The following is a 12754-nucleotide window of genomic DNA, read 5'->3' on the forward strand; positions in this document are numbered from 1 at the left end:
GGCGGGTGCGAGTGCGGGGGCGGGTGCGAGTGCGGGTGAGGTTGCGGGTGCGGGTGAGGTTGCGGGTGCGGGGGTAGGGGTAGGCACGGGAACGGGAACAGGGACGGGGACGGGGGAGGGGACGGAGGCGGGAGGCGTAGGTATAGATGGTGGCGGAGAGACAGAAGATACCCCATTGATTGAGGTAGTGTTAGGTTCTATAGATAAGAGAAAAGGGGGGGGGAACAGATTTGTAGGAATTGACGTTAGCGGTGATGAACTTACAATAAAATTATAAATGAAGCATTTCAAGCGGGCGGACTAGTCAACCCATGGGTCTGGATATCGCAGGAGAACGGCGGACGTACCTGTCACACTGGCATTTGTAGATGTAGATATGATAGGAGGCGGGGGAGTATGCTGACGGCCATATTTGGGGCGATGTTGATGTTGGTGTGCGTGCCAGGAGGTATGGCTCCCCGGGGAGGGAAGAGGAGGGAGTTGTCCGGTTGTAATCACGGACATGGAAGGTACAGGGCCATGATGGGAGCTAGGTATACTTGCATTTGAGGCGGATCCAGAAGGATTAGATGCGGGAATCATTGGCATCGGAGGGAAGTAATCTCCAAATTCCGCTGGACGTAGTTCATCAAGATGACATCCTATATTGTGTTGTCTGGGCGAAGGTTTTGGTGTGCGGCGCTGAGAAACATCAATAATCAATGCTTCGTCTACGGTCTGTCCTCCGGGGTAAAAAGTGTCCAATGTGCGTCCGACGGGTTCCTCCGGACCAAGCACACGCTCCTGGGAGCTTGGTCGACTCGTCAGTTCTCGGGGAACGAGTTTTATAATGATGTCTGGAGAGTCAAAGGTGCGACCAAGGGAGTTGCTGTATTTTTTCAAGATGACGTCGCGCAGATCATCCACTAGATCATCCTCCGTAACTGTGACCAATGTCGGTGAGGAATTGGGCCGTCGAACCCATATCTTACGGTTGATCATCTCGCGATGGATGGCGGGAAGACCTCCGGAGAAGTATTCTCCACCACCAGAGGAAGACGGTTCGAGGAGGGTGCTGATCAGGCGTTGTTGGGAAGAAGGAACGAGGGACTGACGGCGAACGGCAATGCTAGGTCGGGAAACAAGTTTCACAGTGGTAGTAGTTTTGGAAGATGTGGCGGATGATACGGAGGTGTTGTGTTGTTGACGAGACTCATCAACGACGTTGAGAGACGGAGAGGATGCTGCAGACGAGAGAGGGAGGTGATGTCGAGAAGACCGAAATATGGAGCTTTTTCCCTTTGCAGAGGAAGATCTGGAGAGTGAGAATTCTTCCAAGGCACGGAATGGGATGCGGTCTTCTTTTGGGTCCAGAGCACGAGAGCTGCTCGACGAGGAGTGGTCAGAGGATCCTGCCTCGTGGTCTGCGTCGACAGCAGCGGAAACGGGAAAACTGACAGCTGGGAATTGGTCAACGTGTTCATCTGCTACTTCATCGTTTTCCTTATCCAGGGTTGATTGACGCAGTGGGTCATGAGCGAGATTCGGATCTTGGTTTTGGTGCTGAAGGGTTGTTGACCTGATGGAAAGGGTTCGAGTTTCGTCCCCACTCTGCAGCCTCCTGGGGGTTAGCTGGGAGAGAAGGTTAGAACTGTCATTAGTCGGGCTTTTGAACGAGGAGCCAAGGGAGGGTTCAAAGGGGGGATTGGAAGAGGAAGCACGGTGCGGAGGCTGGGGTTGCAATTGAAGCTGCTGGAGCTGGTCGTCTTCGGGGATGCGTGCCGAGGGATGAGGGGTGATGGAGCCCGTATGGGACGCCGTATGGGTCGTTGTATGGGCCGCCGTATGGGCATTAGGCTTATTGAGATTGACAGAGGTGGTACTGCTGCTGTTGCTGCTGTTCCTGGCAGCAATAATGTTGGCAGTGGTAACGCTGGGGCTGGTGCTAGTGGTGTTGGAGTTTGGGTTCGAAGAGTTGGGCGCAACAAAGTTTGCGGAAGACGAGGAAGACCGACGCAGTAGTTTGGCTGTAAACCGCGACAGACGGCGCTCGCGATCCATGGGCATGGGCATGGCCCGCGGGAACAACGTAAAGTATCTATCTCAATCAACAAACACTCCGGCGACCTTGGTGTGTCTCTACCGCATCGTTTGGATGTTCTGTATGTGCATACACACATACACACATACACACACCTCTAGACGGTTGCTTGCTGAGATGGTTGTTCAAGGGAGAAGAATGGGGCGTGGATAAAACAACAACTGAATAAGTTAAAGGGCAAGTTAAGTGGATCGAGCAATAGTCGAGAAGTCACTTTCGTTAGCTGGGTTGACTAGTTATCTCAATTGGCACGGGGGATCCATCCATCCACCTCCACCACCCATGGATATCAGATGTTCGAGATGCGGTGGAGGGGGTCAGTCAGGCACCTTAAAATTAAACAGCGGGACGTCGTATGAACTTGTGATGGCAGAAACGAGGGTCACGGACAACAGCAGCGCGTGGTTCCTGGGACAAAGATGTTTCTAGCTCCAGTTCATCCCCAAGGTCAACCCGAGGCGTGCTGGCTGCTGCCAGAGAGTGTCGTTGTTGCGGCTGTGGTTGGATGTGGATGTGGATGTGGGAGTCGAGGTTGGCGGTGGTTACATAAATCAAGAGTAGGAGACGACGCAACACGGGGACAGGCCTTTGCACGCCTCAGAGAGGGAGGGCAGTGAGGAGGGACACACTCAGAGACAACTAAGGTGATAAGATAAATAAACATGTCAATATCGTGTGCTTAACCAGAGAGACTAAACAGCAGCACATGTTTCTGATCTTCTCATCTCAACGTCTTTGCTCTGCCACTTCTTGCACTGCTGTCTGCTTCTGACCAAAATATCTTGGGCTGTAATTCTCAACACGCCGTCCACAGGGTGCCAGGTTTATTTAACACAGCATGGATACTCTGTTGACCAAGCTCTGATATGTTCAGAAATATATATACTATCTCTCCGCTCAAGAATAATGAACGTTGACAGGCAGCCAGCATCGAATCCTCATTATCCTACATCCACCGCCTAGTTAAACCAGGCTGGAATTGACCAATATAAAAGGTATGCATGTCATCAGCTTACCCAAATCCCCCGTCAGACCGAAAAAGAAAAGAAAAGAAAAGAAAAGAAAAGAAAAGAAAAGAACCACCCCACTCCCGTTCGATTTTCCAATTCAAACTCCCTTGATCAATTTCCTCTTCCGCACCCCGCTTCCCTTGTCTCACTGGAGACTGGATGGTTTGGCTAACATTCCATTATTCCCCCCTACTAACCCTTAACAACAGTGTAGCACCCAATAATGATATTTATCCACACATATGGATTTCACCACAAAAAAATAAAATAAAATAAAAAATAAAACAAAATCCTCCCCGCTAAGAGTTGCTCTCGATTACACGGATTCTTCTGTGTTAGGAGCTGAAAAGAGAGGGTTAAGGTGGATGCGGACAGATGCAAGGGTGCACGGCAATGCTGTACGCCGCATAGACCTAACTAATGAGATGAATGGATTTGGAGAGAGGAAACAAAACCAAAACCACCCGGGTAGAGATGTCTACAATCTATGCTTTGGTTGTTGGGATGGCTTGCTTGCAGCTGGCGCGATGCATGACCTCGAGCCGTTATTCGTTTCGTTTTAGAGCGTTGGTATTGTCCCTGGCAAAGGAACGTCCCCCTTGTGAGAGCGTTTATTCACGGCGCAGAGCCCTGAGGTCGTGAAGTAGATTTTATTTTTTGTAGGCATATTCTACTCTTAAATATATACATACACATGACTCGGAGTGAAATCGCACTTACGTCGGTATCTGCTTACATAACCTAACAACGCAGGAGAAATAAAATATACAAGAACCCATGACATAACTAAATGAACATGAACCTCAGTCCAACACTAAAGTCTAATAATACAACCTTCTTCTTACTCGTTATCCTCCACATTTACATAACTATACCGACTCTGCGATTCCAAGTCGACATCTCCAGCTGCATATACCGCGTTCTCCGCATTGACGGAACCCTTACCGATAACCACATTCTTAGCTGGTACAGCTTCAGACGGATTCCGCTCCATGTGCACCCCTTTTTCAACAACAGCACCATGAACAACAGTAGTAGTAGGAGGAGGAGGAGGAGGCTCATAGTAAATGCCACCACGACCATCACAGCAACTGCTGCTGCTACCACTGATGGCTCTCCTAGAGCTCAGAAATTCATCGATACTCATGCCAGATGCCTTGGCTGCCTTTCGCTCTTTGCAAAAATGGAAGCGCCAGATGATGTGGCTGGCGAAGATGCCGAGTTCGAGGATGAGGCTAGTTTGGTTCTGTGAGTAAGGATAGTTTAACAATTAAATCTCAGATTATGGAAAAATCTTACACGACGATAAACATGATACCGCCTAGGATGTCGAAGGTTCCTTCAACGGCTGGGGGTGGAATGTGTAAGCATATTTTCTCGAATAATCTCTTCGTCCTCTTTTTCACTCAAGGTTGAAGGGATATCTGGCAATGGTGTAAATGTGATATGTTTGCTTACCCAAAGCAAGTAGAGAGAAAACGGCGCCCAGGGTGTCCATGGAGAGGAAGAACCAATCTTTGTGAAGTCGCGAAGTTAATAAACCGAATTTCAAGCAGTGTAGAAAGGGGTGGTATGTGAAATCAAGGGAAGAGAACATACTGATTCCAATCACTTGGCCGTTTCTTTTCCACAGCTCGTAGTAGGGAGCAATGAGCCCTACGCAATGAGGATGGTGGCGATTATCCCGATTAGCAGGGCTGGCCAAGTTATGCCCTTATTGTATGGAATCTGTGAATTGAGGTGAAAAACATCCGGGTTAGTTGCACCAAGTCGAGCCATTTACATAGGATATATATTTTCTCTCCTTTAAGGGCCCCATTCTATGGTCGCATTATGTCAATGGCTAGCTAAACTTACCCTCAAAGTAAGGATGAATAGAGCTTCACATCCACCCATAAGCGCAGCAGTTATTACACCGGTGAAAACTGATTTTCTCAAGCTGTAGCCACTGTAATCCAGGGGTCAGTGAAATCAAGTTCAACGTCTACGCAATTTATTAGTGGGAGACGGGCCAGGCTTACTGGTTATAATATAAAATTTGGACCCAGCAGATTGTACACAGCGAGCCAAATATTTGAGGTTGGACTTGGATAGGAATGTTCACTTGCTAAAATGGATGTTAAGAATAGGAGCGGCTTTTCTTCCCCTTGCATGAATCTCCGCGGAAACTTACCTGTAGAATCATGTAGATGCCGAAGGGCACAGAACCTGCTCGTTTAAGGGAATGTTTAGTGTTCGTTTAGTGTTCGTTCATAACATATTACAATTTTGCCCCCTATTCCCGTGGCAGTGGGAGGAATATCAAAATCTACTTGAGCAATAGGGGATCAGACATACATAAAGCCCATAGAAACATCATACTCGCTGGCAATCCATCAGTTCTCTTATTCCTCCAATTATGCCATATCTGCGGCACGAGCTGGATGCACCAAAGCACAGTGCCAATGGTCCCAAGTACATTAGCCGCAACGGGAATCTTTCTATCTTCCGACATCCCTTCTTGGAAAGAGGTTGTCAAAAATCAATTAACAAGGAATTTGGGTGGATTTTTCTCCCCAGAATTATTTCATTCCTAAGACAGACCCAACCAAACTACTCCAAGCGACATCCAGGACAGATTATAGGCTAAGGGCCAAAGATCTGAATGTAACTTGTTTCCGTGCCTGGTCCAGCAGGGCGTGATTTTTTTGAACACTTTCTGTCTCACCGGGAGAGAATGCAGTCTCGACCAGAGGAAACTGCAGTGAACGTAGTTCAGGTAACTAACTAAAGAACCGCTAGCAGTCAAATGAAGGCCGGGGGAGAAACTGAACTTCTCCTTAAACCAGTCCGGATGTGATATTTTCCCCAAGCCTGACAAGACCCCAGGGAACCATCAGATTGCTATAGCGGGAAAGCCAAGAGGACCCATAAAAATGTTGGGGGAGTTGACTTGCTTCTCCGTACGTTTTCATCAGCGGGGTCTTGTGATTTGATGTGCCGTTGATATCTCTGGAAACAGAGCTATGAGCAGACTGCAAAACGTAATGCATGGACTGGGGGTAAGGAGAAAGCTAGGGACGAACTGATACAGAGAGAAGGAATGAAAACAGGGAACGAAGCATGTTCGTTTTCCTACATACAACAATAGAATTTGCCATCGCAAAGTTAACTACCTTGGTTTGAGCAGTCCTCGGAGCCAATCGGCCCAATGGGAACGGACAACAATCCTTTTGTACCGGGTCATCATCTTCGAGAGGAAGTGAAGTATAACAGTGAAATACTAGCAAGGAAAACACGACAAAGATAAAGACTTATATCTATCCTTGCCCAGCGGTTAGCGCTGAACAGAACGTGTACAAGTGAGTCGATGTTGATCACGGCACTGGGCGAGAGATGAATGACGCAAACCTTAGTCAGAGGCTTTTTGGCCTTGCCAAAATGCTGATTTCTCTTGCTCGTCGACACCAATTGACTTCAATTTAGCCAAGTTCTTCGACATTCTAACCGTTGAGAGAGGCTAGACAGATATATGTATTACTCATTGGATTGATGAAAGAACTTTCATTCCGTGGGTCGTTTCAGACCGAAGGTTTCCGCTGAGCGAAGCGCCCTCCTTAATACCCTTCCTGGAGAAGGCAGCTGAACGTCATGTAAAAAAACGATTTGCATATCTGATTAAAAGTCCATTCCTGCAGGAAATGGGGTTGTGATGATATGAGAGAAACTCGTCCGTATGAGCAAATGTAGACGCATAGCATTTGCTCAATTGGGTTTTCAAGAATTGCTTGCGCAACTCGAGCATGGCGATGAAGGGACAACCCCTTTCCCGTGGAACATACCTTGAAGGCATTTGAATAGAATTAACTTTAGATCCTATTTAAGAATCCTTTGAATCTGTGCTGCGCCGAATAGGCGCCCATCTTCGATGGTAAACTTGCTCCTCATCAACCCCCACGGTCAAGTCCCTGGCCTAGATCAAATCCCTCGTCCAGAGCAGACACTGAGCAGCAGAGACTGACGATACAATTGATGGTTTAAGAAGTGGTTGATGCCATTCTTAATCTTTGTGTCTTGTGTTGATCTTCTTCCTCTCCAAGGACATTGGGAACCCCGCATTCCGGCGCACGCGCACACGCATTAACCCACTGCATGTAAGTAGTGTGCACTCTATACACCCAATTATTGTCTGTGCATGCTGCGGCGAGGGAGCTGAATCCAGTTTCCTTCTGCAGATGCTGTGCAAGGACCAGCGCGAGAGCAATAGTTTCTATTTTTAACATTTTTCACATTGGACCTCTGCACCCCCTATACATATATAAGAATCAGCCCTTGACAGCTGTGACCTGTCAATTCTAATGAGAAATTCTTAGTTTGTGAACTGGCGATATAATTCACGGAGTTACGACAAAAAGGCGTGCAGGCGCAAGCGAACAACGAGACAAAACGAAGAACATACCTACAAGTGAAATTCTTAAACCCCCTCAAAAAAAGCCTCTTTCCTTTCAAACGCCGCCACCACCATGTCTTTCGGTTTAAGCCCCACAGATTTTATAGCAGTTAGCAAATGCATGGCCGGAATGGCAACAAATCATCCACGAACGGACAATGACCTGGGTCTCTCGGACCAGAACATCATGCAAAAGAAGCCAAATAAACACCAATACCAGCGGCAGCAACCCGAACAACAAACCCAGAAACGCAAAATCATCGTCTTACACTATGGCAGCGAGAAGAACGTTTCCTGCTCTGACTTGCTCTCGGAACCAGACTCAACTGCTAGCGAGACGCCTAATGGTCGATATTTTTCCAGGCGTAGGGAATCTCTCGCATTACAGTTGAATAACTACCGGCTAAGATGGCTAGGATATCGCAATCGCAACTGGGGACGTGGATGAATTTAAAAAAAGAAACGAGAGGCAGGGGCCCTTGCAACTGTTGATATGGGGACGGGAAGATATGAAGTAAACCGACGTCTATGTTCGATTTATTTAGAATGTGCAAGGGAATTTTCTCTCTGGATATATTACTACTATACACTGTAGTACGTGCATTTGCTAAATGGACAACGACAGCATCCAAAAGGAAGAAAATAAGGTAAATGAGATTCTCGGGGAGAACGAACCTTCAACGAGTTACAGACTTGGCAACCGATTGTTAGTTCCAGTACCGCGAGAACGAGAAAGGGGACTATGGCTTGTTATGAATATTTACTAAACAGAGAGGAGTTGAAAGAATAAAAATCAAAGAGAATTTCAATTTTTATAAACACACCCATACATACACTTTTATCGCATTAGGTAACTGAAAAGCAAAGATCAGAAGAGAGAACAGAGGGGAAATTTTTTTTTTTAAAAAAAAAAAAAAGAAAAAGAAAAAGAAAAGAGGGGTTGGCATCAAGTTGAAAGCGATTTGAAAATACTAAATATGATGAAAAAGAATAATGGCAGTGCTCAAAACACGTGCACATGCACAGGCAAAGGGAAAAAAAAAAAAAAAAAAAAAGGAGAGAGAGAGAGAGAGACTACAAAGTCATCTAGACCTGAACATGAAATAAAGTCAAATAGACGGATGCAATAAATATGAAAAAAAGAGAAGGTGAATGGAGTTGACAATAGAGATGGTAGAAGGGTGGACGGGTATCAAATCAAATTGAAGAGGTAATTCTTTTCTTTCAAGGCTTTGACGAGCCTAAAGGAGTAGATGGTGTTGATTTATTGTCGAGAACAAAAATATAAAATAAGATGACATTTCAGAGAAGATAAAAAGAGGGGAATAAAACGGAAACCGGAGGTATGGCAGCTGTAGGATCGATGTGGGCTGATAAAACGCGCACATACACATACACATAAAACCTAGCATACCAAAAGTAGAAGCGAAAGATAAAAGCAAAGAAATTGAACCCCATACATACATTCCATACACACAAACAAACAAAAAAAAATCCCATATAAAATTCAAGAAGAAGGACCAAGTGACAAAAGCAAACGAAATCAAAAACCCCGCATCCACCTCCCTATAACAAAATAAGATAATTCGACGGCGCAATCCCCGTCTCTCCAGTCGCTTTCTTAGCCTGCCACCACCGGCCACTGACATCCGACACATCAAGAATCTCATGCTTCGCAAAACTAATCTCGTTCGCATCATCTGGGTTCGCTTCATAGGAATATATCGCCTTAGCACGATAGGGATATTCCGTCGGCTGGCTGATTTCGTTGGCATTCGATGGGTCAGCTGCACCACCCATTCCAAGGGAGATGCCGCCAGCGCCTACTACGGGGTTACTTCCGGGGTTAAGATTTGTCTGTGAGCCGATGGGGGCTTGGCCGAAGCGGCCGGCGTTATTGGGGTTATCTGTGGCGGTGGAGGGGTAGCCGGCGACGGGAGATGAGGTTTCGAAACCGTTCAGTTGGGCTGAAGTGTACATTTGTGGTGGTTGGTTGCCGGAGACAGTTGTTTCGGGGCGGCCATAGGAGTTTGAAATGGGCTTGCTGTTGCGGTAGGAGTGGTGTTCGTTGCCTGCACCGCCAGAGTGGTCAAGGTAGCCGCGCGGTGAGGATCGGGGGGTTGAGCCGAAGTAGAAGATCCAGATGATCTGTTTGATTGTTAGATAGATGAGGAAAAGGAGGAATATTTTGGGTCTGACTTGGAAGTATGAAAAAGGAGGGGAAAGAAAGAAAGGGGAAGTCGCATACGATAACCATGGATTGGAGGATAAATCCTGCAGCAGCAGCCTGTTTGGTGGCACTGCCGTCATAAACTAACGAGTTGACGGCGAGAGTTGTAAAGCAGAGACCTGGGGCGAGATAACCGACAATCTAGTATCAAATTATTCGTTAGTCAAATTCTGATAATTTACCTCGGGAATTTTCGTGCTATAGCGTACCGCGATAGCATAGACATGGCTTGTTTGAGAGCCCATGACAATGGCAAGGCCGATGATTGTTACGAACATATAGGTGACAGCCCACCACACATAGTTGGGGAAAATACCTTGGACATCTGAAATCACACAGGTGACCAAGGATAATAGCCATCCGATCTATGTAATTGTTTTAAAAGAGGGATTCGTTAGCATTTGGAATGAGTATAGATTATGTCGTGTTCCTTTCAAAACAGAAGAAGAGGAAAGAAAAGGAGGTTACTAATATACCATAGCCATTGAAAGGGTTATCAAGGCGAACGGGTCACCCATTATATTATTGACATCCAGCTGAGCCATTGTGGATGGCCGATTCTTGTTGTTGTAGTTGTTTTAACTCTTGTTCTGAGCAAAGGGGGAACTTTTCTGAAGGGAAGGTGGGTAGGACGAGGCGTAGGTTATCATGCAGGCACGGCAACGCCTGTGATTGATCCCGGTAGGAACTTAAATATACTAAAAATTCCGAGATGGAGAAGTGGTAGAAGTGGGGGAGAGGAGGGAGGAGAACACAACGATAGACGACGGCGACCAATCCTAGAGGTGAAGAGGAGGATTGGCTAGCGAGGGTGAGATAGGTGATGATGCGATGTGGTTGATTCCTTCACTTGTATCTATTTCTTTTATTTTTCTCTATCGTTGGGTATCAAAGTGTTGAATGTGGAAATGTGAAAATGCGTGGTAAAGCAATGACGAGTGTGATGAGGCTGTGTTTTTGGGAGGCCAGTGAGGGTTTCAAGATGAAGGTTCGAGGGCGAAATAACAGCCACAGTTCGTTATTGGTTCACTGGAAATATGGCAACGGCAGGCGTGATCAGTGATTGATGAGATATGTATCTAGAGCAGCTGGATGCCAGTTGATGAACTCATTTAGGTGGTCGCAGGCGGGAGCGGACGAGAGAAGGGAGGCGAACAAAGGTGATGGGTGGAACAGGAGGGAGGAATGAAGATGCAGGCTTCAGCACCAGGCTCGAAGAAAGAGAAGAGAAAGTGAAGAAAACAGCGAAGACGAAGACGAAGGCGAAGATGAAGGCGAAGAGAAGAGAAGAGAAGAGAAGAGAAGAAGCATAAGAAGCAGAAGAAGGAGCGAAAGAGCGAATAAGGAGTGTAAGTGAAGCGGATGGTGATGAGAGATGTAAAGATGAAGTTGAAGATGAGGTTGAGGTTGAAGTTGAAGTTGCGGCTGAAAGGTGTGGGAAAACCTGGGTTGGGAAGGTGGGATCCCAATGGGACCAGGAATGGGACGGTGGATGGAGGATGTACCGGTACCTGGGGTAGGGCAGGGCGTGGGCGGGAGGTATGCTAACTTGTACCCTAAATTATAAACAACTAAGGGGATTGTTTCAAAAAGAAGGAAAGAGAAAATTCAATTAAATAACTATTTAACTAATTGTCAGTCGGTCTCCTTGCCTACCATTGCCAAACAGCGGGCAGGGCTTCAAGGCTGGTTCAACCCACCTGGGCCTGTTTCAAAAAGTATGAATATGTCAATGAGGAAAATGACAGAAAATAATCTATATAACATAGTGGGATGAACGATTTAGAGACAAAATCCGCTCCTTCAAAAATATATGAACCTGCGTCTTCCCACCCCCCTCTCATGTTCGTTCAAGGTGCACGCACCATTTGGCCATCCAAAGGCAGCAGCAGTGCAGGTACGCGAGATAACCTTGCAGCATTCCTGGACAACCAAAACCAATTCTGGCCCTCGTTTTTAACTCCGCTCCTATCAAATTCCCTAACTGGCCCGGATGAATTTTGATCTGTTCAAGTCTGTTGGATGGAATATTCTTTTCTATTTACCTCACGAGCCAACCAAAGGGGCCAACCAAATTAACCTTTGGGAACCAACGAAGACATCTCCATATCACTAACCCCAATGAGCCATGGCTCCATCTGTTATACTCCCCACATACAGGGCAAGCAAAGGTTGGATGCTTTGTTTCACATTCGATCACATTCGACGTCGATGAAACGGAGGACGATCGAAGACCCTTTCTATTTCTTCGTAGGCTGTTGTCTGGTTGTGCCTTGTCTGGCTGTCTGGCTGTCCGGCTGTCTGGCCGTCGGGCAGTCACCCATGGGTTGACAGTTGGATATGCTGTAATGTACCAGTACCTCCTGGTAAATTATGCCCCGCGTATATAATCAACCGCCATAGACCAGCAACCATATCTCAGAGATATATAAATACATCTCGATATTTATTTCTCAATTCCATTTCTTCTCGTTTCTCTTCTATATTCTTCTTCATCTTCATCAATTCATTGTGCAACTGCATCTCCGAGTTAAAGACGTACGCATGTTATTAAATGCAGGTCTCTCTGCATATGCTGCATCTCTGTTCCTGGTTGTATTCCTTTGCCTGTACCTGCTTGCGTTCCTGTGTCTGAACTCAATTGGTTCTGCTGTGCCAGCTACCGACATTTTCACCAGAATGATGCCTTGCAACAGCCCTACAGAGTGCAGATACATATATTACACCCGCTATGGGCAAAACTATTGTCTACCAATACTAAACCTATTATTACTCCCTAATAACATTTAGGCATAGACAAGAAACCAAGGAGATTGTATCTTTCTAGTTCTGTACAAACTCGAAATCTGACATGTCTTCACTCCACCCCTTGACATCTCAACTGCTCGAAAATTTCCGATATGTCCGAGGCAGAAATAATCATACATTGCCTACCTTGGTACCTAGATAGTGGTATTCTGTTCACTTGAGCTCTTTGATGCTGACTTAGTGTCCAAGGAATATAT

General features: G+C 46.4%; 6 protein-coding genes across 6 annotated transcripts in view; 2 read left to right on the plus strand and 4 right to left on the minus strand.

Moving 5' to 3' along the window:
- The window catches only part of PAAG_11788 (hypothetical protein), a gene marked incomplete at both ends in the record, with an annotated part of 3421 nt that extends 1369 nt beyond the window's left edge, over positions 1-2052 (minus strand). The window contains one exon of the mRNA XM_015847371.1: positions 348-2052. Coding sequence (XP_015702963.1) covers positions 348-2052 — 1705 coding nt within the window. The remainder of the gene's footprint in view (positions 1-347) is intronic.
- A 1879-nt stretch (positions 2053-3931) lies between these two features.
- Positions 3932-4588, minus strand: PAAG_04022 (hypothetical protein; the record flags this gene model as incomplete). Its single annotated transcript, XM_002793704.1, has 3 exons — positions 3932-4325; positions 4390-4438; positions 4549-4588. 3 exons carry the CDS (start codon positions 4586-4588, stop codon positions 3932-3934), a joined length of 483 nt encoding a protein of 160 aa, XP_002793750.1.
- A 158-nt stretch (positions 4589-4746) lies between these two features.
- On the minus strand, positions 4747-5584 carry PAAG_11789 (hypothetical protein; the record flags this gene model as incomplete). Its single annotated transcript, XM_015847372.1, has 5 exons — positions 4747-4818; positions 4948-5038; positions 5112-5197; positions 5264-5298; positions 5428-5584. The coding sequence occupies 5 exons, from the start codon at positions 5582-5584 to the stop codon at positions 4747-4749; spliced, it is 441 nt and encodes a 146-aa protein (XP_015702964.1).
- Positions 5585-7592: 2008 nt separating this feature from the next.
- On the plus strand, positions 7593-7967 carry PAAG_04024 (hypothetical protein; the record flags this gene model as incomplete). The annotated part of the gene is made up of 1 exon (XM_002793706.1): positions 7593-7967. One exon carries the CDS (start codon positions 7593-7595, stop codon positions 7965-7967), a length of 375 nt encoding a protein of 124 aa, XP_002793752.1.
- Positions 7968-9085: 1118 nt separating this feature from the next.
- Positions 9086-10294, minus strand: PAAG_04025 (osmosensor protein; the record flags this gene model as incomplete). Its single annotated transcript, XM_015845137.1, has 4 exons — positions 9086-9667; positions 9768-9890; positions 9959-10114; positions 10226-10294. 4 exons carry the CDS (start codon positions 10292-10294, stop codon positions 9086-9088), a joined length of 930 nt encoding a protein of 309 aa, XP_015699363.1.
- Positions 10295-11132: 838 nt separating this feature from the next.
- On the plus strand, positions 11133-11526 carry PAAG_04026 (hypothetical protein; the record flags this gene model as incomplete). Its single annotated transcript, XM_002793708.2, has 2 exons — positions 11133-11288; positions 11389-11526. The coding sequence occupies 2 exons, from the start codon at positions 11133-11135 to the stop codon at positions 11524-11526; spliced, it is 294 nt and encodes a 97-aa protein (XP_002793754.2).
- Between the last annotated feature and the right edge of the window lie 1228 nt (positions 11527-12754).

This window comes from Paracoccidioides lutzii (genome assembly GCF_000150705.2).
Source record: "Paracoccidioides lutzii Pb01 unplaced genomic scaffold supercont2.10, whole genome shotgun sequence".
NCBI lineage: Eukaryota > Fungi > Ascomycota > Eurotiomycetes > Onygenales > Ajellomycetaceae > Paracoccidioides > Paracoccidioides lutzii.